This window comes from Mercenaria mercenaria, chromosome 14 (genome assembly GCF_021730395.1).
Source record: "Mercenaria mercenaria strain notata chromosome 14, MADL_Memer_1, whole genome shotgun sequence".
In the NCBI taxonomy this organism is placed as follows: domain Eukaryota; kingdom Metazoa; phylum Mollusca; class Bivalvia; order Venerida; family Veneridae; genus Mercenaria; species Mercenaria mercenaria.
This window is the reverse complement of record NC_069374.1, coordinates 41,924,475-41,951,901: the sequence shown is the minus strand read 5'-3', so window position 1 is coordinate 41,951,901 and position 27,427 is coordinate 41,924,475. Positions and strand designations below refer to the sequence as shown.

Below are 27,427 nucleotides of genomic sequence, written 5' to 3'. Positions count from 1 at the left end.
TTCGTTAATAGATAAATATTTTTTTTTTGATAATCATATCATTAAACATTTAAACTGTCAATAGTCGTTCTGGAAAATGCATTATGCACCCGAGTATTTGAAGTGAATCATAAACGTTCATTGCTAAATACTAGTTTTGCTGTTATGGCAACCGAAGTACCATGCGTCAAAATAAATTGAAAGGCTATATATAATTAAGTCAAACACGATGCCACACGGGCGGTGAGCCGGGAAGTGCATCGTTTTACCTGGTGAACCGGGAAGGCGAAATTTTATATTACTGATTTCTTTGAAACTATAGATTCCAATAATTAATTACGGTATCACTGACCTCTGAAGGCATTTAGTCATTAGAAATGCATGAAAACTCTTTTTATGCGATATAATATGGTGTGGTTAATGGAGAAGTGTTTCCATGAAGTGCATTGTGCTCGAATGTTCTCTTAAACGTAAGACTTTCTTGAAAAATGCAAACGTCAGTGATAAACTAGAGACACATGCGGGTACTTAAAATTTAGACTATATGTCATTTCCAAGTCTATTCGTTACCAGTGAAATAATCGCAAGTTTACTCACCGAATCGAGGTGTTTTGACATAAAAAAGCCGCATCGGGAAGTGTTGCGCGCACCTGTTGATGACGTACTATACCACCCCTGTATATAATACTGACATGACCTTGTATTCATATTAACCTGTAAGACCTGAAATCTGTAAGACCTGAAATTTGCACATGTGGTTCTGGGACGATCTGTGTATGAAAAGAATTGGAACCACTGCCTTACCCTTGCATGATCGTAAGAGGCGACTAATAGGGTCTTAACACTTGGTTTTGCAGTAACTCTGTGATTCCAGCAGGTATGCAAATTTTGATTCCATATCTCATGTTTTTATTTCGATGTAAATGAGATGTGGAACCAAAATTTGTAGTCCTGTTTGGCGCCATATAACCTATACTGTGTTGGTGCGCCGTAAAACCCAAATAAACAACTAAATAAATAAGACCTGAAATCCCTATAACATTAAATGGGATATTATATGTTTTATAAAGTACCACCATTTTTACAAAATTTCAGAAATGCTTAAACAGTGGGTGAAGAAAATGCCCTATAAAATTAAAATGAGTTCGGTGACCTGTGTTTCTTTCTTCTCTTATTTGTCTTGGAAACTAATGTTCTCTAAAGCATACAATGTGGAAAGAATTTGTCAAATATGCGATCTTAATGAAACTTAAGGTGAATTTCATTTTTTTAAATGTTGAGTTATAAAGAATTACGTCCAAAGTTAATGAAACGTTATCATTATACTCATATTTATAAGTGTGTATAAAATTTAGAATTGCTACAATCAAGTAACAAATCTACTTTTGTTGATTTGTGTAAATATATAACATTAGCTGATAAAAAGGAAGATGTTGCTATGTCTTGAAAGTGTATGTGCGTATGTTTATGTCACAACGGCTTCCACTGTGTAAGGGTTTAAATAAAAAATCAGTAAAATTTCCTATTTTAATTAATCTTTTATACAACAACATTTTCAACAACTAAGCAGTTTAAGAAAAGCAAAATAATTTACATTGCAAGTAAAATTGTTCTACCACTGTTCAAGCTCACTTCGGAGCAAAATCTGAACATTAGTCAAATGTTAAATCCTGAAACGCTTTCTGGTGTAGATTCAATCGATGTCCCATTCTACTACGTGGTAATTATAATTCGGTTGCAGTCACTCTTGTTCTTTCCCTGCGCACATCTAAAACTCCTTAATAAGAACATTTCGTTGGCGCGATACAGTAATTTCTCATTTTTCTCGAGCAATTGTGATGATCACGTGGCCCTGAAACGTTAAACAAAATAAAATAGTAGCATATCATTAAAAACTAAACTGCATTGGTGCGACTTTATACCTTTAAAAATATATTAAAAGGTTGCTCCTTTAAAAAACAGCACATGATAATAATTTAACTATATAATTTTGCTTTACTTAGCATATTATCAATGCATATTCTTATTTGTCTCATCGAGTCTTGCCTTGAACTCATGTTCGAAATCAAAGCATACTCGACTATTTTCGGTGACACGCCATATATAGTTATCATGAAAAAATAATTAGAGTAACAAGTTAACTAATGGTTTCCAAAATACTTTCTAATTATATTATCATGTGTCGAAGTGCCTATCTAACTATACCCCTTATTAAGGTTTATCTACTGTAACATTACTGAAATTAAATCAGTTATTTATATCCATACCTTCAAACAGCAACCGACATAGTCGTGACAAAGTTTGGTACGGAGACCTAGTTGGGCGTTGAAATCCTTGTCTGGGGTAATTCCGTTAGAGGATGTTCTCCAATTCTCAAATATTATGTCGTACAGCTTTTGGAAAATATAAAACGTCAATTATGTCTTGCATGCCGATCACTCAGCAATCCTTTTTAACATATATTGACAATTCCATTGATGCAGACTAGAAGTTTTGTTTCCTTTTTCATCTTTCATGTACATAAAATAACAAATATAAGGACATGATAGAACATAATTATATCATACATATGCACGTTTATAGTATACAACATATGTTCAAGATATGCCACGTTCTTTCAATATTATCTTCAAATGCTTAAATGAAGTTTACGGACCATCTAGTGCAATCACTCTAACAATTAGTTATTCGAATTAATAGAACTTCCAGGCAAGCGTGATCACATTTACATGAGCACCAGCCCGATGTTAGTCATGCTGGAAATTGGTGAGCCGGGAAGGACATCAGTTCAGTTGGTGAACCGGGAAGGCGAAATTTTAGTTTACTAATTTTTCGGAAAGTTTAGATTCCAATGACTAATCAAGGTATCACTGACATCTGTTTACCATAAAAGAACAGCCGTCAATGCTTGGATTTATCAGAAATACATGTAAACTTTTGTTATGCGACAATATGGTGTGGTGAATAGGGAAATGTTTCCATGAAGTGCATTGTGCACGAAAGTTCTCTTACATGGAAGGCTTTCTTGAAAAATGCAAACGTAAATGATAAACTAGACGCATGTGCGGGTACTTTCGACTATATGTCATTTCCGAATCTATTAGTTATCAATGAAATAATCGCAAGTTTACTCACCGAATCGAGGTCACAATTAGCTAAATAGTTTTCCCTATATATTCGATATAAAACTGACCTTTTATAAAGAGCTACCAAACATAGCTAGACCCATTTCAGAGAACAAATTCTTACCTTATTTTAAAGAGGCACGATAAACTGATATAAAATGAAGAGATAAGTAGGGGTCATGTATCTTCTAAGACAGATTTCTCTGGTCACATTTGCTTACTGTAAACTGACATCAAAATCACACTGCTGTGACCTGGAAGTACTACTCATACTAAAATTGAGCTTCACTTCACCAAATACAACCTGCTCTCCCATTTTTCCTACCAAAAATGTCAAAAATACATCCACAATGAAATTTAAACAGAAACTAGCTTCAATTTAGACCTCTGTTGCCATGCCAAGTGAAAAATTAGTGTTCAAATACCTGGCAGCCATTACGCGAGATCTGCAGCAAGATATGTCTATTATGACTACAATTAGACCAGATGGCTCCCACGCTGGTTCCTTTAGTTTAATTAGGCCTCGAGATGTGTTGACACAAAAAAGCCGCATCGGGAAGTGTTGCGCGCACCTGTTGATGACGTACTATACCACCCCTGATATATGCGTAATGGCACTAACAAATCCAAACACTAACAAAGGCCAAACTGTCCCTCAAAGGTATTAAAGATATATACATCTCTTCCTATTACAAACCTAAGGAAGATGATGAAACATCCTTAAGTGAACAGGTCAGAAAAATGAAATGCTACAAGAAAGCAAACTGGAATGGCCTCAAACAAGACTTTGAAATGTTTTCAAAGCAGTTTCTTGCAGCAAATCACACTGATCCAAACACTGCTTGGTCATCATTTAAGGATGAGCTAAACCGCCTTAGCTCTATCCACATCTCAACTAGATGTACTAAAGTCCGTCGTGATCTCGCATGGGTTACTCCTGCCATCATTAGGCAAATAAGGAAACGGGACCGTCTGTTTTCCAAAATACAAAGGTCAAATAAAGGGAAAAATACAAAAAGATATTAGGAATAGCTACTGGCAGTACTTAGACACCATAATCTTCACTGCCGACTCCAAACCAGGTCAAAACAAAAAGTTTTACTCATTTGTCAAATCGAATAGGACAGAAAATAGTGGTGTTGCTCCTCTTAAAAGTGAAGGTCAAACATTTGTCGATCCGACAGCAAAAGCAAAAATACTCAATCGGCAATTTGAGTCAGTTTTCTCACGGCCTCAGCCCCTAAGCCTCGCCCAGTCATGCAAACAACTGCTAACCCCTGTAAATCAACCAGTCATGCCCAAGGTCAACATATCCCAGGAAGGTGTAGAAAAGCTCCTTAAAAGCCTGGATCCAAGTAAAGTCTCTGGCCCAGATGAACTGCCACCTAGGTTATTGAAGGAACTATACTTAGAAACAGCCCCTGTCCTTACCTACATATTCCAAATCTCCCTCAATACTGGTATTGTCCCCAATGACTGGAAGCATGCAGTCATTGCCCCTGCATATAAAAAAGGCCCTAAGTGTAAACCCTCTAATTATCGCCCCATATCCCTCACATGTATTGCCTCAAAGTTAATGGAACACATTCTTGTTTCCAACATCATGTCCTTCTATGATCAGTTTAACATTCTCAGTCCCTACCAACATGGTTTCAGGTCAAAACACAGCTGTGAAACCCAGCTAATAAGTTTTTCCCAAGAAGTCAGTGACAGCTTAGAACAAGGTCAACAAACAGATATCATAGTCATGGACTTCAGCAAAGCTTTCGATAAGGTAGATCATCACAAACTAGTCCACAAGTTACAAAGACTAGGTGTCAATCCACAGGTCACTTTTTGGGTCAAGTCCTTCCTTCAGGGTCGCACTCAGCAGGTTGTCGTCGAAGGTCACAATTCAGACAATCTCCCCGTCCTCTCTGGTGTCCCACAAGGCTCGGTCCTCGGACCTTGCCTCTTCCTCTCGTACATAAATGATCTGCCTGAAAGTGTTAAAGGCAAGTTCGCTGTTCGCATATGATACAATAGTCTATGTTACGGTCAAATCAAACAGTGATGCCCAAGCCCTACAGCAAGACCTTTTCAGTCTCGAAACCTGGGAGTCTGATTGGTCCATGGAATTCAATCCAGATAAGTGCGAAGTCCTAAGAATCAGTCGCAAAAGAAACCCTGTAATATTCCCTTATAAGCTGCATGACATCGAGTTAAAATCGGCTGATTCTGCCAAATATTTAGGCGTAACCATTAGTAAAGACCTATCATGGACCAATCATATCAATAATGTAACATCAAAAGCAAAACATTCCCTAAGATTCCTCAAACATAATGTCAAAACCCCAAATAAAAGAGTCAAAGAGGTTGCATATAAAACCTATGTTAGACCCCAGTTAGTGTAATGTTCCACCATATGGCATCCATGGCAAAAATACCTAACCCATAAAATTGAGCAAGTTGAAAGATCTGCAGCAAGATATGTCTATAATGACTACAATTACACCAGTAGTGTCTCCAAAATGATAAATGAACTAAACTGGCAAACCCTAGAACAACGCCGTAAGATCAGCTCAGTTACTATGTTATACAAGATCCAACAACACCTTGTTTTTGTGGACCACAGTCACCTTAGACCTACTAGAAACTTGAACTACTTGATACCGTATTCAAAGACACATTATCATGCAAACTCCTTTTTTGCCAGAAGCATACGTCTGTGGAACAGTCTCCCTGTGTCTTTGCAAGCTAATCCCAACTTAGAAGTACTTGTTGGGCAGCTACCACCCTTCTATCAGTTCTAATTCAACTTCCTGCTTTTACTTTTTAACCTGACCTGTAAAATAGTTCTTTTACTTTATCTTTGAGATGCACATAATCTCTGTATTCTTATATTTTTAACAGCTATCCCTGACAAAGCGCCTGCTAGTTATAATCGATAACGATTGTTAAGCAGTATAACATAGACAAATCTCTTTCATTGTTACATGTTGATGTAATTACCCCACCCACTTTATTTTCAATGGAAACGTATTTAGATCTACAAAAAAAATTCTGACGTTAAAATTTTCAAAATATTTTGCAGCCTTAATGACACACAAAAATGTTTCAAAATGGAAAGAAAAAAAGTTGGGTCATCGTGCATCTAAGAGATTTATTAAGAAAAAACTGTTAAATACTGGTGAATTTTGATATTTTTGTTCTTTTTATTTTACTTCATATTTTCTAGATAATATAAAGTGCTATCTTGAAAACTTTTAATATAATAATATATGTATCAGTCAGGAAAATATCAAAACCAAACCTGATCTACTTTAATTCGACGCCCACAGGAGGCGGCGTCGAGTATATAGGATACACTTTTATTTTGGACCATGTAAAGATGGTCATGAATAGTTTCGAAACGATAAATAGAACACAGTGAATAGCGTGTACGTTTAAGGACCCACGATATTTCACAATAGAATTTAGTGAATAAACAAAAAATGGCAAAAAGAAAACATCAAAAATGTATGTAATGCAAATTATAATGCGATATAAAACAATGTTATTTGTCATTCCTCTCCTTATATGTAGAGCTGAAAATATTTTTTTTTTAAAAAATCGTCAAAATGTTGATCTGATTTATTGCTAAGGGGGGTCACTTTTAGTAAAGTTTTCCGAAAGAGTGACGCTTTCCAAATATCCAATGAAATTGTTGGAAATGACATTACCAGATCACGTAATAGAAAAAAGTGCGTGCGCCATACTGAAGAACAAAAAATCCCAACAGATTCAGAATGGTTAGGAGTGTTTTAGGACATTTTCACCAAGGATGCCCTCGTTTTTCTCCCTACTAAATAATCATTCAAAAGTATATTTTTGATACACAATAAAATAAAGACAGAAGAAGTCTTGACTAGAGATCACTCCCAAATTGTGGCGAATTTGCTTGCGCTTCACTCGTTTCTTTCAGAATGCCTATCATTCTTCTTCTGTTTGTTTTACATGTCTATATTTTACTTAACGAAATATTTTATCTATCTTATTGTATTAAACATATCTGTTCTTATACAGGCTCCACAATTTTTTTCTACAATACCAGAGTAATTGTCTATCAAAAATAATATTCCTTATAGTTGTGGATAGTTGTGGAGTATGCGTTTTCTTCTTTTTGTTTCATCAGTCGTCCAAAACTTTGTTCTGACCTAATTTCTAAATTTTATTGTTACTATGTTCTGATTGGTTGAAAAAATATCTGCCTAATTTTGATAGGTTCATGTAAATGCTAAATTCTGTGTGTCTTCTTTTTACACACCTTTATTTTTTAAAAAAAATAGATATATACAATAAAGGTTTGGCGAGAATAGTTCATATCATGTTAAATTAAATGCAATGAAATGGTTGCAGTTCAAATAACAAGTGAAATCTTAAGTTTTTTGCTGTCATAAATTTGATATTGTTTACAAGTTATAATTACACTGGCTCAGAAAACTTAGACATTACAATTAAAACACATATTTATCATATTTGGAAGTAAAATTAAAATTTTGAATACAGATTTCATCTTTTTTTATTCATCTATAATTATATTAAAACTACAAAAGTACTATGATCTTGTTTATGATTTTTCTGCAAACCTCAAGTTACATTTTGATGGCGTTGTCATTATCGTCGTTTGATGTTGACGTCATTTTCTTTACGTTGTTTTACTTTGTACCCTTAGGAAGGCTAATGTAGCCGAAACGTTGGTGATAAAAAAGAATGACTTGTAATATTTTCTAGTTTTAACTACTTTTAATACCTATATAATATATTAAAAAATGGAAATTTAACTAATTGTCATAAATTTGTTTGACCGTAGGAATGTTATATATATTATTTAAAATTAAAAACTCAAGATTTATTACTTCCAAAACAAGTAGGGGATTTTCTAGACAATCATGATGAAGTTCAGTATATGTGAATTAGATATACAGCAGTTTTAGTTTTCTGTTATTAAAGTTAACTTGTCGAAGTAAAGATCGACAGGCTGCTAAAGCAATTAAAAAAAATGTGAATCTTAGACTTTTTATTAGCTCATCTGATTTTTTGAAGGAAAAAATGATGAGTTATTGTTATCACTTGATCGGCGTCGGCGTTGGCGTTGCCTGGTTAAGTTTTATGTTTAGGTCAGATTTTCTTTCAAAGTTATTGCTTTAAAACTTGCAACACTTGTTCAACATCAAAAGCTTACTCTGTACAGCAAGAAATATAACTCCATCCTGCTTTTTGCAAGAATTCTGGCCCCTTTTGGACTTAGAAAATATTAGATTTCTTGGTTAAGTTTTGCGTTAAGGAGGTAGGTTACCTTTATATTTGTATGTGCGCATGTCCAACCGGAAGCTAACGTGACGATTTACGACGACGTTTACGACAAACTGAATGTGTTTGTATATTCATTCTTCTGAAAACAAATCATAGACCTGTCTTCGATCTGACGCTTTATGGTTTAATAATGCAGAAATAATGAATAAATTGCCGCAGAAACGCTTCAAAACAATGTTGCCTTAAAATGACGTCATTGACGTCATGACGTTACGTGTCAGTTACCGCGCAAAATTAATAGCTTTTATCTTGAAAGAAGGTAATTCTGTGCATTTTCTTTATTCAAACTATTTTCAAATAACCATTATTTGCTGAAATATTTTTTATGAATCTTTTGCTCTGAATAATAATCAATATTTTGCTTCTTTTATGTAGTTATATTGAAATGTTATGCGGAATGTAAGAAAATGGATGATGGTAACCGATGTTATTTGGAATATAGTTGGGTGAGAGGTTACTTGTTACGGCCATTTTCAAATAAAAAATCTAGCAGTTTGATTTGTAATACCTATTTTACAGGTTCCGTTGATAATTTGTTACTTATATACTAAAACTAAGGTCTAAAATTGTTCAAATTTCAGTAGAAAATTGTGGTTTCTTGAATTGAATTGATGTTACCATGGAAACGAAGCCCGTAACCTATGTATCTAAATGTAAAATTCAAAAGCGTTGACACTAGTCTATTTAAGAAACACAGCTTCGGCTTTTTATTTTCATTTCAACAATATCCATGAGAATAAAAGTAGCATGCTGAACGATTTTTCCATGAAAAATGCCAGACGAAGGGTACTGCTGTAAGTATTCTAAGCTTAGAAATTTGTTTGAATAAATGCAGATAACACGAAAATATAACTTACGTTAGAAAAATATGTTTTAAAGCTACATCAGCTAGAAAGATAATCTTATTCAATATTATTTTATAAGAAATTACGACAAAAAGCAAGATATAAGCCATTTTAAACATCTCTTTTGCCATGGTTACTTTAAACTTTAAGAAAAATAGGGTACCATGTATAGTGCTTGGTATTTTGCTAATAATATTACCCAATTATTCCATGTTGGTCATTAACAGAATGGCACTGAAGCCGTCGAAAACCCCTATTTTTATACATTGTTGTTTAAAAATGAGAGAAAATGCGTTACCATGGAAACACGAGCCCCGCGACATATACATTTTAAGCTTATATTAGAAAGCTAACGTGCATACTAGTAAAATTATAGATTGTGCTGACTTCTACGGATATCCGTGAAACTAAAATACACTGAAAAGTGTTAAATATCCGTATTTTTCTTCTTCTTTCAATATGAAACACCTTTGGAGGGTCATGTTCTTCAAACCTAGATAAAAAATGAACTTGAAGGGACAGAGACAAACGAAACTGAGATTTTAGCAGTTAAAACTTCATATTACACGAAATACAAAAAGATGCTGCGGTTCAACTAATTTGAATTTACCCTTGTAACAAGGTAACCTACCTCCGTACCGTAACCGTTGCTTTTTGCAAGAATTATGGCCCATCTTGGACTTATAAAATCAGATTTCTTAGTTAAGTTTTGTGTTTAGATCAGCTTTTCTCTTAAACTATCAAAGCTCATGCTTTAAAACTTGCAACACTTGTTCACCATCAAAAGCTGACTCTGTACAACAAGAAACATAACTCCATCCTGCTTTTTGCAAGAATTATGTCCCCTTTTGAACTTAGAAAATATTATAAAAACACACGGGTATGACATTTCTATTATACAGAGACAAAAATATCAGGTGAGCGTCGGCACCCACAAGGCGGTGCTCTTGTTGTTTTTGATATTGAATGCACAATTTAGGCTGAAAATAAGAATACAAGAAAAACACTTTAATATATAATTATTGTTAACCAGGATTGTTTTTATCATTTCAGCTAAATGCAATATACTACTGAACTTTTCTAAATTATTACAAACCAGACTTCTTTAGCAGGATGAAATAATTAACAAAATGTTTCAAATGGTTGGTTTTAGATTAACTATATACAAACATACAATTTACACTAACGGTGTTATCTTCCGCGTTGAGCATATATCTGTTGAGACTCAGAGATTGGACATGCAGAGTGGATGACCCCTATTGATGTTGGGGGTCACTCTGTTAAAGGACAAGGTCACAGGGGCCTGAACAAGGAAAGCCATTTCCGATCAATAACTTTAGAACCATTTGACCTAGAGCCTTCAAACTTCAAAGTATGGCAGGGCTTATGGAGTAGACGACCCCTATTGTTTTTGTGGTCACTCCATCAAAGGTCAAGGTCACAGGGGGCTGAACATGAAAAACCATTTCCGATCAACAACCTGAGAACCACTTGACCAAGAATGTAGAAACTTCGTAGTTTGATTGCACATGCAGAGTTGATGACCCCTATTGATTTTGGGGTCACTCTGTTAAAGGTCAAGGTAACAGGGGCCTGAACATGGAAAACCATTTCCAATCGATAATTTGAGAACCAGTTGACCCAGACTGTTGAAATTTCATAGGATGATTGAACATGCAGAGTAGATGACTCCTATTGATTGTGGGACCACTCTATTAAAGGTCAAGGTCACAGGGGCCAGAACATGGAAATCCATTTCCGAACAGTAACTTGAGAACCATTTGACCTAGAACCTTCAAACTTTATAGTAAAATTGGAGCTGCAGAGTGAATGAACCCTATTTAATTTTGGGTCACTCTGGTAAAGGTCAACGTCACATGGGCCTGAACATGAAAAACAATTTCCAATCAATAACTTGAGAACCACTTGACCCAGAATGTTGAAACTTCATAGGATAACTGGACATGTAGAGCAGATGACCGCTATTGATTTCTGGGTTACTTGATCAAAGGTCAAGGTCACAGGGACCAGAACATGGAAAATGGTTTCCGATCAATAAATTGAGAACCGTTTGACCCAGAACCTTCAAACTTTATAGAATGATAGGACTTACAGGGTAGATGACCCTTATTGTTATTCTGGTCACATGAGCAAAGGTCAGGGGCCTGAACATCAATAGCTTGAGAGCCACTTGACCCAGAATGTTAAAACTTCATAGGATGATTTGAGATGATTTGAGATGCAGAGTAGGTGACCCCTAATTATTTTTGGGTCACTCGATCAAAGGTCAATGTCACAGGGGCCAGAACAGGGAAAACCGTTTCCAGTCCATAACTTGAGAACCTCTAGGCCCAGAATGTTGAAACTTCGTGGGATAATTGGACATGTCGAGTAGATCATCCCTATTGCAGCCAACCATCTGTGTCTCTTTGACTTTCGCTCCTGTTCCCTATTGACTTCTTGCCTATTACTACTATGCAATGGGGGAACATGCGCTTTTCTACAAAAGCATCTTCTAGTTTGTATTATTTTTTACAGTTCAAAGATGCCACGTTACGAGAAGAAACCCAAACTAAAGCTACATTTGAAAGACCAGCTGAAACGAAAATACTTTCAATTGTCACAAATAAATCTCCATTGAAAGCAATCAAACGCCTGTGCCAAAACAAATCTATTCTACACACAGTACATCTTTTATTTAATATATCATATATTTCATATATTGATCGAACGAGTTGAATAGAACGACTCTAGCATTTTAACACTTTTATTCAACAAGTTTAAAAAAATTGATATAGAAATGCATAATATAACATTCTCTTTATCACGTATTAAGGTTTTGCAGAAACATTAAAATTTCTCCTTTTGTTGTCGACAGATATGTTTTTTTCTATCCAATTCCGCTAAAATATAATAAAACAACGTAAACGTCGAAATGTTAATACTAGTGTAATAACAAAAATACAGTGACTATTTCACTTCCAGTTTTCACCAATGTGGTTCCGCGCCTTGAACACAGCACACGTGTCTTAATTTTTTTCCATGCCTGTCCAAGTCATCACCATTGACATCCTGCACGAACTTTATAACTTAAATTTCTAACTTTCAGCTTCCCTATTTCCAGTTTCCTTAACCATTAGCTTTATTTTTACTTATTATTGGTAGACTTCTATCTTTTGTTCTGACAATTTAAATCGGGGTATAGCATTTTTAAACAGTTTAAACGAGAGCAGACAGTAATTCCGATCAAGTTTATAAACGTCAATTGCTAATTTGGGAGCGATCATACATATTTACGTGTAAAGCCTTACGTCCGCGAACATGGTTATACTATGAACGTTTGTTATTCAGGTATGCAATATTGGACACATATGAAACAGATATAGCCATGAGCCAATATAAGAAAATCAGGGACAATGTGAAAATACTAGGGCCAATAAGAGACAGAGCCAGAACGGGATTCAAGCATTTAGGGAATACGAACATAACCAGGTAAATCATTATCTTTAACCGTATAGTTGCGGAGTGGTATAAATGTACGGTACAGTTTTAATTGAATGGATATCATTCAAAAAAAATAAAGCCACACTTCATTCGTACTAGTACGGGGGCAAATGAGGTCTACCATGCATCCCCTTAGACTTTTTTCATAGGTACCAAATTGTTCGGCAGGACCAACTCTATCAAAATAAAAAATGTTCCCATGAAAAAAGTCTTTTGAACTATATATGATTTCACTGTTTCCATGGCAACCGTTCATTTTTGAAAAGGACGACCATATAGATGATAATCAATTGTATCTTGGTCAGTTTTGGTGATAAAACAATAAAAATATCCCAAACAAAAAAAAGATTGGAATGAATCGGTGTAATAAATGGTAAACAAATCGGGTGATTTGTTCACGATTTGATCACGATTCAAATGGTATGCAAATGAGCTAATGAATCGGTAATAAATCGTAAACAAATCGTTTAATAAATCGGTAACAAATCAGGACTTTAAATTGTTTTGCTAAATAATGATTCGGTAACAAATCGGGTATGCTGGAGTTGAAATGAAAGGAATTTGGAAATCAGTGGCACTAATAAATCGGTAATAAATCGTGCTAATGCATCGGTAATGAATCGTACTAACAACTCAGCATTATTTTTAAGGGACGAAACTTTAAGCATGGGTACAAAAAGTTTGAGGACGAATTGTAATTCTCTAGAAAGGGTTGTTCTAGTACGGAAAGAACAACATGAAATATATAGATTCTATTTACAGTATAGCAATTGCAAAATTCAAAAATATGATACATATTAGAACATATATGCATCAGATCTAATTTATAAAGTTTCTTTAAAGTTGTCATGAAAACATATGACAATCTTGTAATTATTTCCTAAAAACTTAACAGCTTCAAATATAGTGTAAAGAGTTAATGTATGCACTTAAACATGTCCTTTTACAATTATATTAGACAATCAAACATTTGCACTTACTCCATAACAGTTAAAATTCCAGTATTTTAGAGGTTGTGGTGTCTCTTTGTATTTCAGTTATCCCGCCAAAATGCATTAAAGATGGCTGACAATATACTCATGTTTCCCGCCCAAAAAGTCACAACTTTACTTTTTAATGAATCGGTAATAAATGGTACTACATAAAATATCTGTTTCTAATGAATGGTAAACAAATCAGTTATTTGCAATGAATTGGGGAGGGACTTTCTCTGCAAAACCCGATTTGCTTCCGATTCATTAAATGAATCGTAAACAAATGGTGTTAATAAATCGGCAAATCCCGATTTGTTCACCATTTATTCACGATTTTGATACCATTTGTTACTTGATTTTTTTGTTTATATATATATAGTGTCAAAATGGAGCTAAGACATTGACCTTTAAATAGCAGCATTTTTATGTTAATTAACTAATTTACATATTCATGAATATTAATGAGAATGTTATAAAATGACAAAATTTTGTTTAAAAATAACATTTTCTAAGTTTCAAATCAATTTAAATGTACCAATCAGCATTGATCTGGTCTTAAAGTCTCTCAGTGTTTTTTAATATGTTATTTTGTTACTCTTATGGTATTTTTTTTTACTCAAAACTGGATGTGCTCAGTTAATTTGCATAAAATGAACCAGTGTCACAAACAAGGAATAAAATTCTGAAACCCCTAAAACTAAATAAAATGATATAATTAATTGTTATCAACGAAATAACAATTTTATGGGGTCTATACTGTTTGCAGACATAGAGTTAACACTTTATTAAAGGAAGAATAAAAATGTAACATACATTACACATGTTACGTTACCATTTCAACAACCTTGTTGTATTGCATCAATTATTTAGAAAATATTCCAGAAACATAATTAATATTACTTATTTTGTACTATAATAATACAATTGCTTGTTTACTCGTCGGACAGTGTGATTTTTTTCCGTAACACACTTTAAAATACGTTACCACTACCATCGCTTTTTAAAAAGATATTTAAGAACTTTGAGACTATAATAATGCACACGTTTGTGTCACTTTTTGTTTTTTCATTTCGCAATATCGCTTGTTTGCAACATTTTTTTTACTAAATCATAATTCATAATTTTAACATGTCCAAAACATTATGGAATGATACTTAGTTCACTTAGGTATTGATTACATTTTACTCGGACTTTATCATAGACTCCCCTGTAAAATCTCAAACTTTTAACTAAATTAAAGGTATTAAATCGATATAATATTTCAATGAAACTTCAAACATTTGTTGTTTGTAGCATCATCTGGGGCATGTGCAGTGAAAAATCTTAATTTGATTTCTAAAAATGTGTGATACTTATTTCTAAAGTCACTATATGTTCATTGTAAATATACTTTGTTATACCCAAGTGGAAACTGGCAGGTACTTGAAAATGCAGCTCTCTGATTGGTCAGTTAAAACCCCTAATGTACTGTGATGTCATGATAAAGTTATGAATACTTATGTGTCAAAAAATAGTAATAGTTCATGATTTCAGACGGCGTGTCAATGTGTTGTTTACAAGCAGACCAACTTATTTATTCAATAACTCTTCACAGGTTGCATCCTGCGTCGTAATTTTTTATAATATACAGATGTTGTCTTCAGATAATGCTTCATACTTAAATTAAATTAGGATTTTTAGATAAATTAGGTGAAATATGAACGTCATTTTACGTTTCGCAAACCTTTTGCTCTCGCTTAAAACTTTATCGAGCCAGAATACGTTCGATCCCCGAATTACAGGTACGTATCAAATTGGGCATTCTGAAATGTTAATAGCACCCGACAATTTTCATCACATGGTGTTGTTCCTTCTTTTATTCATTTGTTTTTAATAATTACACATAACGTTTACAAACCCGAAACCAACCTGGACTGTTTAAAACAGATGAGCATGTAGGTAACTCAGTTAACATTCTCGGAATAGGTTTCCACAGCATTGATAGACTGGTGAGATTTGACAACATCAAACAAATTCCTCGAACAATAACTACTAGTATTACATACTGTGCGTTTAACTTTTATATGGATTCATTTGTATACTGGATGCTCTTATTTGTATATACGATGATTTTAACTTTATATATAGTGCTTTTACTATACATGCAATGCTGCTTTTAACCTTATATTTCTTTTTAATTTTGTGTGTATATTAAGCTAAATGCGGTGTTAACCTAGGTAACTTGGCAAGTAAGAAACAATCATATCCACTACGAACTTAGCTGTGGTTCTCGGCTGATCTTTCAGAAAATAAACCCCGAATAATTCTATGGAAATATGCATGCTTTGTCTCAAGATGTATATCATTTAATACTAAGTGTTTCAATAACTACTCGATCCCAATTAACAAGACATTATCGAGACAAACATTCTGACCAGTTCTTATGAGTTTTAAACTTAAAAGTGGCCTCTCGAGTGTTAGTAAGATTTTCCTTTGATCTAGCCAAGTGACCTAGTTTTTGACCCCACACATTCAAACTTGGGCAAAAGCATTCTGACCAAGTTTCATGAAGATTGGGTCATAAATGTGGCCTCTTCAGTGTTAACAGATGACCCATATTCAAACTTTATCAAGATTTCATCAAGACAAACATTCTGAAGAATTTTCACGAGTTTGACGGGGTGACCTAGTTTTGAACTTGACCTAGAGAACATCAAAACAAACATTCTGACCAAGTTTCATTAAGATTGGGTCACAACTGTGGCCTTAGAGTGTTCACAAGGCAAATGTTGACGGACGACGACTGGTCACAATAGCTCACCCTTGAGCACTTTGTGCTCAGGTGAGCTATAAAGGGTATGCCAAGGGAAGTTTAATGCAGAGCCACTCCCCCAATTTTAGCACGTGCAGTCCAAGGAAACCATTTGAATAAGTAAGAGAACTCTATCAAGACCACTTTTGGTGAAGATCCATTCAGTGGTCTGTGAGAACAGTTTAGAGGTTTTAGTTTTTAATTTTGGTAGCCCCCCAAGATAAAATGTATCAAAAAATTTAAGTAAGTTCAAGAGACATAATTCATTGAAAATTTCTGCAAAAGTAATACACCGTGTCATATAATTTGGCTAATAATGTGGAACAACTGGAATCTATTTAGTAATAACTGAGATGGAGCAAAAGTTCATCAAACTTGAACCCGATATTCTAATTAAGAATGGGGTATAACTCGTAACATATTGGTGCAAGCATTATGAAAGGTTTTTGGGATGCAAGCTAATTTTAAAATCCCTTGAAAGACGACAACTGTGAACTGTAGAATCAAAGAATGGACCCTCAAAAACTGTGACCGACATTTTAGCTAGAGATCTGGGTCTTCATCAATACATCAGGTTTCAAAATCCCTTGATGGATGACAGTTACGGACCAAACACAAGAGCTCTGAAAGCCAGACCAAGGAAAAGGCACTATGATATCTGTATGTCACCCTTTCGGAAGCATAAAAAAAGAAAACAGAACAGACTCTATTAGACATGTAGCTTTATTGACAAATGAAAGTAACAGATACATATACACGTATATAAGCGTTCACTCTAGTTAAAACAGACTGATCACTGATGCCAAGTCAAAATTGTTAATTATCTCCTTTGAAGAGATTGAGCATCAATACATTCAAGACAACTGTTATTTTCTTATATATTCTTCTACTTCAAAATGAGGTAATTCCTTAACTGCAGTATTTAGTTCTAGATCACAGTTAATACTGCTAAATGGTGTTGTACATTTTTCTTGGTTTGGTAAGCTATTTGATTCGTCTTCTATAGAAGTAATGCAGTTGTAGAAAAACTCAAACTCGTTCCTACTTTCTACAAAATTTTCTAAGATTTGAACTTTGAAAGCAAAAAGGTAAACACTGTAAAATTTGTACAGTTATATATATTATTCTCTTTCACACCTTAGTAACTTCATAACTTAAGTTGATACTGTGACCAAAGTTGTATACTTAGTTTCATTGATCAAAGACAAATTTCAAGGTTAAAGTGGTTTTTTAAGAAAAACATAACTGACATGTATTTTTGAAATGAAAAATTCAACTGAATCTGGAAGTGAAAGATAGTCACAACTACAATAACTACAGAGACACTGTTGGTTAGTTAGAGTTATGAGAAGGAATTACTACACACATCACTGGACATTACACCATTGTATGATTGCACTATTATATAAAAGTTCACAAGTGAATATCTATGTACAATAAACTCACAATGCCCACTTCATTTATTTTTAACAGCGTATACTGATGAGTTATCTTCATTTTGACTGTTTTTAGCAAATCCTAATAATAACCTATAATAACCTTATTTACGCTCATATAAATTCAATACAGTATAAATCATCAAACTGTTTCAGGGCTAATACGTTTTATATTGTACAAGGTTTCAGTTTTACAACTATTTCAAGCTCACTATTGTGCAGAGTGGTTTAATAATGAAGTGGGCATTTTACAATTGACCAGCAGCAACTGCTGACCCTTCAGTACATTCTTGCAAGAAATGAAAATAAAGACATAGCAAGGACAATAACACATGTAATACATATCGTATCTGTTACCATTCACTCATCCAAGAAATAAATAGCCAGACTCTAGTTCTATTTTTAAACACATGTAATATGCTAAGATATCTGTGAACAGCTAGTACCACTGGCTTTCTATGTTAGATCTATCTACTTGTTAACAGCATTGCTTCACACAACAAACATTTAAAAAATAAACTTTACCAAAATTAGACATCACAGCTATTAACTGAACTGGCACTTCAGAAATTCTGTAACAATTAGTTTTAAGATTCATACAGAGATATAGAGGATATTACACCAGTGTCTTTTCATATTGAATTAATTCAACAAGTTTAATAAATTCATGTGGAAAGACACAAATGTAATATTCTTTTTATCACATTAAGCTTTTCCTGATGAAACATCATAATTTATTCTTTCTTTACCCATTATAGACCAAGTAAATTCGCGTCAACCATCGTCTCCTATAAATAAACGACGTCAACGTTTCATTACACTAGTGTATTATCAAATTTATTTAATGGCTTTAATTATACTCCTACGACGTAAAACATGATAAAGTGTGTTCACAAATGTCTTACCATTTTACCAAAACATAAACTTCTATTTTATAGATATAATCAACTGATTCTGGCAATATGTGTACAAATTTGTTCACTATTTAGTATCTACTGACTGTCTAAAAAATTAAACTGACATAAAAACTTAAGCTTATTATTTATGAAAATAATGAATTAACTTACCAGTATTTAAAACATGAACCAGGTACTCTGTTTTATTTAGTAATCATTTTTCACTCTGCCTGGAAAATTTCATTAATCAAGTACAGAGAAAATTATGAGAAAAGGTTTAATAAAAAGTAAAGAGTAAAATAAATAACATTCAATCAATTTCTTCGTACTGCAAACTCATCATTTCGTCCAGTGTTACCGAGAAAAACAATGACAATTTGCCAGAAAAGAAATCAACAAAGGTAACTAAAAATACTACGAAAAAAGCTTTGATGCTCTAAATGCATATAGCGGAACCCCAATGTTTTCATAGTTGCGCATGGTAGACAATGTTTAAATGGCAAAGCTATGTATGAGGTTATGGAGAAGGGCGAGCAAACAGTTACAACACTAATGACACTACTAAAAAGCTGTCTCACATCTTTCATCTTTCTCTCAGTACAGACAACATTCTCAATGCAAGGCCTTATCTTGGTCCACTGTCTCCACACTGTACTGCTCACTTCTGATCATTTCATTTTGACAATCATTTACAGAATCTTTGTTTTACCAAAAAGAATAAGATGTATAATAATTAACTTTAAAACATTTTTTATGGAACTTCTTTCCCCCTCAACATAAAACTATCAATTTAACAGACTAGAATAAATTACAAGCCTATCTTATTATGCCCTACATCAAACAACTTCATCTGTCCATGCAAAATGCAAAGCTTTCAATACGAAACACAGACACACCCATACACACACACATAAAGAGAGTATAACCACAAAGTAAAAAACATGCTTCAAAAAGTAGCCATTTAAATGCCAGAATTGCACACTTGAAATCTATTGTTCTTATCACTATACAAATATTTCAATTACTACTTATCAAACCTGCCTACAGATAAAATCTTTTACCTCTGCAAGGCCCTGTCAAATTCAATCTCTTTCATTAGTCCAAGCACTTCTACGCAAATAAAATATTTCTGGCATTTACAGCTATGTTTAACACATTGATTAATAAATAATTCTTAAGAGGAGGCCTTCTGTAACATATAAAGATAGCTACAAAAGACATGTAAAAATGTTATAATATGAAACGTATACAAGATGAACTTTGTAGTACCCATATTAAGTACATGTGAACCCATTTAGTACTTTACCTCAAAATAAATGTTCATATATATGTATTTTAAAAAGCACAGGACCTTCTATAAAAGATGATATAGGTATATGTATATATCAAACTGACAAAACTTTTACACTATGACCAGTTACTACAGTTAAACATTGCACACACATTTACAACTATGAGATTTAAGACATGCAAACTTGTTTTAAAGAGATTTCGGCTAGATTACTGGTCATCCCTACAGCTGTAATGGTATTGTCCATGTCAACACATCCGCCAGCTATAAAACCTGCAGGCTGGTAACAGAAAAAGTGTAAATGTTGATATAAATAATTGTGAGAGGGTCCATACATAATCCAATGTTTTATCTCATAGTTCACAGTCAGTGGCAGGATTCACCAATACTACTGCACTAGTGACTATGCCAGTATAATGGTGTAGTTACATACATCATACTTTACAAACATAATTGAGGCTTGTGTTTATAAATTTAGTCTATATTTAGCAACACCGTAGCCTCAATTCCAGATCTTCAGGAAACTATCCCAGGATCCTGTGGCAACAGCCATGCCGTCTTCTGTCACTCCCAGACAGCTAACTCTGTTATCGTGGCCAGCAAGCACACCTAAAATGTAAGGAATGCAATCAGTATTATACTATCCCTATATGAAGATTAAAGGTAAAACAAATGCATGCTGATACAGGCAAGCCTGTCAGCGCATCCTTACATAATCTTGATATACTTGCGCCGAACAATTCATTGCAACAAAAGAAGCGATTTGATGACAATGGTACTGACCTGAAACTTGCCAAAAAAAGAAATAAAAAAAAATAAGCCTTAAAACATGAATTGTCTCCATTCTCAAAGTTCTTAATTAAACTTAACTTCCTTAAAGCTAATAATTAATTTATTTCTGTCCTTGGCAGCGAGAGGTCTACAATGTTATTCTGTGTACACACCTGCACGTTCTTGTTTCAAGACATCCCATACATTACAGTTGAAATCATCATATCCTCCAAGCAGAAGTCTTCCAGACTTAGAGAAGGCCACTGACGTGATTCCGCAGATTATATTGTCATGCGAGTACATTCCAATCTCCTGGTCTGCACGTATATCAAACAATCTGCATGTGGCATCATCTGAACCAGTTGCAAATGCAAAACCATTAGGAAAATACTGAAAAAAGAAAAAATCAAACATACATCAATTCTCAAAGAATGAATTTTTTCTGAGATGTAACCATCCCCCCTGCATGGTTCATACAGAATATCAGAGACAAAATTCAAGTACTTTTCAAGGACTTTTTACAATTTTTCAAGCACTATTTTTTTTTCAAAACCACGACCTAATCTGAAAAACTTTTATTATGTAATGAAAAAATAAAACGACCATCACTTGTCACACCTTTGAAAATGACGTAATTTGATTATTAGACTGATGTAATTCACTATTTTGCTGAGGTTTATCACTATTCTTGTGATTTTTTAGCGCACTCCTACTAATGATACCTCAAAATTTTGTCACACGACGTACAAATACACTTCGTTCTGTCTGCTCTAAAGGGCTTCAGCCACTGTTTATATTCGTCTTTTGTCTCCCGCTTACTTGAGTAAACATGTTTATTTTTCTTACTCATTTTAATTCACTGGAAACACTCGCAAATAGCTAAATATTGCGAGTTATTATTCCCCGTACTTTTTTAAACGGAAACGGAAACATGCAAACGGTGATATAGTAGAAATATCACTCTGTAAATATCGATAAAGTGTGGCCGTAGACCACTATAATAGCATACGAGTGACCCGATCCTGCAATTTCACGAATTTATTTTCATTTTCTCCGATTTATTTTAAGCCTTAAATTCTTTTTGCAAAGCAAAGTTACGGAAAGAATATTTTCAAGGAGTGAAAGGTCAAATTCAAGGAGTTTTTTTTTTTAAAATTCAAGTACTTTTCCAGGTTTTTTAGGGGTTTTGTCATTTTCAAGGAGTTTTCAAGGACTACCATCGAATTCAAGGACTTTTCAAGGCCTGTGCGAACCCTGCCCTGGCAACCATGCACTTTGATGAATTGGAAAAAAGTGAACCATATTCTTTTACAAGTTACAATCATTTAAGCAATTTTGGCAGTTAAGCCAAAATCTTTTACCAAATTCTAAGCACGCCCCATGGTGGTGCACTTTTTTTGACAAATCAAGATGGTTGAAACAGTTCATGTAGCCATCGCTCAAGAACCTTCCTCAGAATCTACAGTCCAACTCTGTTAGTACGCTTGAACTCAAATATCGATTATCTCCATTCATTCTAACTAAACACCCAGTCCAGGCCAAATCTCTTTACAATACATTGTTGCAACTCGGATCCCACAAACACTGATAGCTGCAGATCTCAAACAAAGCTCTAGCTGTGACGATTATATTGTAGTGTAGATAACGCAGTTTTGCATTTGACATTAAGTTCACACATTTCAGCAGTGCTAACTTTTTATATCTGGTGCTTATATTTTATACGTCACACACAATATTTGAACCTAGGGCAATAATTTGAACAATTACCAAGTTTTAAAATTCTGGGTCAAGTGGTTCTCAAGTTATTGATGGGAAAGAGTTTTCCAGGTTTAGGCCTCTGTGACCTTGACATTTGCTCATGTGACCCCCAAAATGATAAGGTTCATCTACTTTGTAAGTCCTATCATCCTATGAAGGTTGAAAGTTCTGTGTCAAATGGTTTTCAAGTTACTGATCAGAAACTGTTTTCCATGTTCTGGTCCCTGTGACCTTGACCTTTAATCAAATGACCCAAAAAAATCAATAGGGATCATCTACTCTACATGTCCAATCAACCTATGAAGTTTCGGACCATCGGTTTAGGAGATGTTGTTTGAAGATATTTCTGTTTTATTTCAAAATCGGACCAACGGTTTAGGAGATGTTGTTTGAAAATTTTTCTATTTCTAGCTCTAGTGGCCCCTATGTGCAACCAAGCATAACCGTTTGAATAACTTTGGTCGAGGACCATCCAAAGAACATCCATGCCAAGTTCCTTCAAAATCCATTCAGTGGTTTTAGAGGAGATGTTTAAACACAATTGTTGACGACGGATGGACACACAACAGACACAACACAGCACGATCACAGTAGCTCACCATGAGAACTTTGTGCTCAGAGTGGGCCAGCAGTTTGTCAGGAAGATTTTTTACCTATCCTTGGAAGAAGACCATACATGCCAAGTTCCATCAGCTTGCACCTAATGCCTTCTCTGAAGAATGTTGTTTATAGAAATTGTGCACTGAAAATCCAGGTATTGAATTGTAAGAGGTCACAATAGCCCACCTTGTGCTCTGCTGAACTAAACTCATGTTAGAACTTGGATATTTTACATATCAGCACAGCATGGCTCTTAAACATGTCTGTATATAGAGAACACTGCAGCAGAGGGAGTCATTCTTATTGATCCTGCAGCAAACTATACAATCAGATGTACCAATAATCAATATATACAATAAATTCAGACATTCTCTCAGACCTTTTCATTTTGGAGAGTTTTATAAATGTCAAGTGCATTGATGGAATGAGAAGCATTCAAGAGAGCAGGGAACTTTGATCATATCATAAAAGGCATCAATACGAGATCCAGTCACAGGACAATATAGTAAACAAGTGATCTATATCTCAGTCCTGATCAATACCTATCACACATATAAACTGTCACAAACGATGAATTTAGGCAATAAAATATTCTGGCAATTTTGATGCCTTCTCTCGTTTGGCATAAAACTATGGAGATAATACAGCAGAGAGTGAAACACATTTTCTAACAGCAGGTTAAAAAGATCTAATTTGTCTTAACTTTCATGAAGATCCATCAATGGGTTACTTTGTTACGTGGGATTTATGGATTGTAAAACATTTATTGGCAAAAACTTTGAAGTCACTGAAGTGACCCTGACAAAATTGTCTCATGCCCTACCACCCTATAGTGATCTTTATTTGTGTAGTTTCATAAAGATCCATCTTATGGTTACTTAGATACAGTAAAGAGTCCCTATTTTTACCAAATCAAAGGGAAAAACTCTGCTTTTACTGGGTCAAGGAAATTAATATTAAATCTGAGCAAAGATCATGTGCTAATTAATAATCAAGTGAGGTTTGGTGATTCTAGCTAAAAGACTTTTTGAATTACAGCATCTTCAATTTCGGATTGTTAAGTCACACAGATGGACGGATGAACGTTGCCAAATCTATATATTGCCACCTTTGGCAGAGATTTTGTGAAAGTGCATCGAAACACTAGTATAATTCAGAAAATACCTGTGCCAGAGTTATGGAAATATATCATACAACCAGTAGAGGACTAAAATTATCTCATACAGAATCAAAACTTTTATACCTGCTGGAGATGCAAAGATACAGCAAAATCAGGTGTTCAAACACTATAACCTGGAAACATGGCTTATGATCATGCAAAGGTATGGCAGTGGTTCTAATTCTTTCAATAAATATGATGTCTCAGAACCACATGAGGAGGTCATATGATATGGGTGATGAGGTGGAACCACTTTTAAAGTTTGAATCAAATCCATTTAGTAACAAGAGCTCGTAGAACTCAAAATGCACCCCCTTGATGCATTCAGTAACTGCACAAAAAAAACAGAAAATATTTGGTCACTTGCACTGGACGTTTCACGTACTGACCTCAAATCAATAATTATGGGTCATTTACCATACATAAGTAACCTCTGTATCAAATGTGTGTGTGTGCGTGTATTCGGGTTTAACGTCTTTTTCAACAATTTTTTAGTCATATAAACGACAGTGTCTGCTTGTAGCAGTGAGCACAATGCCCATCTTAGACAAAAGAATTCACCAGTTATTTGGCAAAACAAGTTCTGTTCTGAGTCAATGTGACCTTGACCTTTGACCTCAAAATCAATAGGGGTCATCTGCTGGCGATGATCAACCCCCATATTAAGTTTCGTGATCCTAGGCTCAAGCGTTCTCAATTTATCGTCCGGAAACTGTTCTGGGTCACTGTGACCTTGACCTTTGACCTACTGATCTCAAAATCAATAAGAGTCATTTGCTGGTCATGATCAATCTCCCTATTAAGTTTCGTGATCCTAGGCCCAAGCGTTCTCAAATTATCATCCGGAAACGGTTTAACTGTTCAGGGACACTGTGACCTACTGACCTCAAACTCAATTGGGGTCATTTGCTGGTCATGATCAACCTCCCTAATAAGTTTTGTGATCCTAGGCCAAAGTGTTTTCAAGTTATCGTCCGGAAACAGTTTAACTGTTTCGGGTCACTGTGACCTTGACTAAACTCCCTATCAACTTTTATGATCCTAGTCCCAAGCCTTCTTGAGTTATCATCCGGAAACCGTTACTGTTCTGGGGTCACTGTGACATTGACATTTGACCTACTGAACTCAAAATCAATAGGGGTCATCTGCTGGTCATGACCAACCTCCCAATAACTTCCATGATCCTAGACCCAAGCCTTCTTTAGTTATCATCCAGAAACCGTTACTGTTCTGCAGGCCTTTTTTTATGCTGATTTTAGGGCCGAAATTCGGCCCCATTCCCCAATCTAAAAAGTATACTTTTTTCCCCATCTTGGCCAAAAATTCCCCATGCAAAAAAAAAAAATGAAATTAGTTTTGATTTTCAGTCCTGATTTTAACAACTTTTCAGCAAATATATTCCTCCAAACAACGATTTCGCAACGTAAATTTCCCCTCCAAAAGGGACCTGGTACCCTTCCCCAAATTTACAAAAAAAAAAGGGCTGTTCTGGGTCACTGACCATTGACCTACTGACCTCAAAATCAAATGGGGGTCATCTGCTGGTCATGACTAATTTCCCTATCAACTTTCATGATCCTAGGCCCAAGCACACATGAGTTATCATCCAGAAACCGTTTACCTGTTCCGGGTCACTGCGACCTTGACCTACTGACCTCAAGTCGAACTTGACCAGTTTTTATATGTTCAGGGTCATTGTGACCTTGACCATTGACCTAACTTAACCTGTATTTCATGATGTTACACCTGTGTACCAAAAATTTATTTAAATCTGTCAAGCCTTTTATGAGTTATTGTCCAGAAACCATGAAAACCAACGGTCCGACAGACCAACAAGCTCACTCCTATATACCCCCTAAAACATCGTTTGTGGGGAGTAAAATAACTCTACTACAAAGAATAGCAAACAGTTATACTTACTGTAATAGCATTAATATCAGATTCATGTCCAGAGAATGTCTGTTTACACATGCCATCTCTGATATCCCATAACTGAAATATAGTTGCACACATTATGTTAACTCACCGTCTTTTTCCGAGATAGTTGTTGCTCATTTATGCCACTTCTGAATTTCAATAACTAAAACTGTCATTAAACCAGCCATTCCTGTCACTGGTTTTAGTAATTTCTAATCATTGTGTCTCAATAATCACTAGATCACACTGTGAAATATTTAATTAACAAGAGTGTGGCACTATGGACTAGCAGAACAGTATCACTCCAAACCAAACTGTTCCTGGCTCTAATTCCATGAGAGCACAATAATCACCACAATCACTTACTGAGTGGGAATTAGCTGTAAGAACATTCTCAACAATCATCATGAAATATATGAAGTTTATATCAAATTAAAAACATTTTTATATGTAAGTATATATGCAAGACAGCATGAGGATCACAATGGTGCAAACTTTAATCAAGTTTCAGTGAGAAGCTTGTATTACTTGAATAGCCACACCAAGAGAAATCACTGCCATTCAGTAAATTCACAGAAAACCCTTAAAATGGTTATTCAGTGTATTGCAAAGGAAGTCTAAAACTTCAATGTGTACAGAAATGATTATATCAATGCTGGTCTAGAGTTTTCTAGAAAATACAAGTTTGTTGAAAACTGAGCGTATTAGTTTATGCTACCTTAGCTGAAGCATCACATGCCCCTGATACAAAGGTCCTCATGTCTGGAGCTAATGATAGACTCATAACATCCCCTGTATGACCTAAATAAGCTGTTGTTTGTTGGCCTGTCTCTATATCCCATAGTGCACTGAAATATAGAACATACAATATACTGTAATAGTCTACATATCAGGTCAAACAAAACTTTGCAGTATGAACCAGACTTGAAAATTAAGCTCACACAGGAAATCATGACATCTGCAATAGACTGAGAGAATGTCCCTCAATAATTTTATTTTTGGAAAAGTTTTACTGTCGAATAAATTGTCCAGTATCTTGGTCCATCT

General features: G+C 34.7%; 1 protein-coding gene across 2 annotated transcripts in view; it reads right to left on the bottom strand.

Annotated features, from left to right (window-relative positions):
- Window positions 1-17,259: 17,259 nt before the first annotated feature.
- Window positions 17,260-27,427, bottom strand: part of LOC123527399 (guanine nucleotide-binding protein subunit beta) — a 74,213-nt gene continuing 64,045 nt past the window's right edge. For both annotated transcript variants that reach the window (XM_045306815.2, XM_045306817.2), the window contains exons 6-9: window positions 27,099-27,228; window positions 26,384-26,455; window positions 21,120-21,336; window positions 17,260-20,784 (exon numbers count right to left, since the gene is read on the bottom strand). In XM_045306815.2, coding sequence (XP_045162750.1) covers window positions 20,678-20,784; window positions 21,120-21,336; window positions 26,384-26,455; window positions 27,099-27,228 — 526 coding nt within the window. In that variant the 3' untranslated portion in view covers window positions 17,260-20,677. The remainder of the gene's footprint in view (window positions 20,785-21,119; window positions 21,337-26,383; window positions 26,456-27,098; window positions 27,229-27,427) is intronic.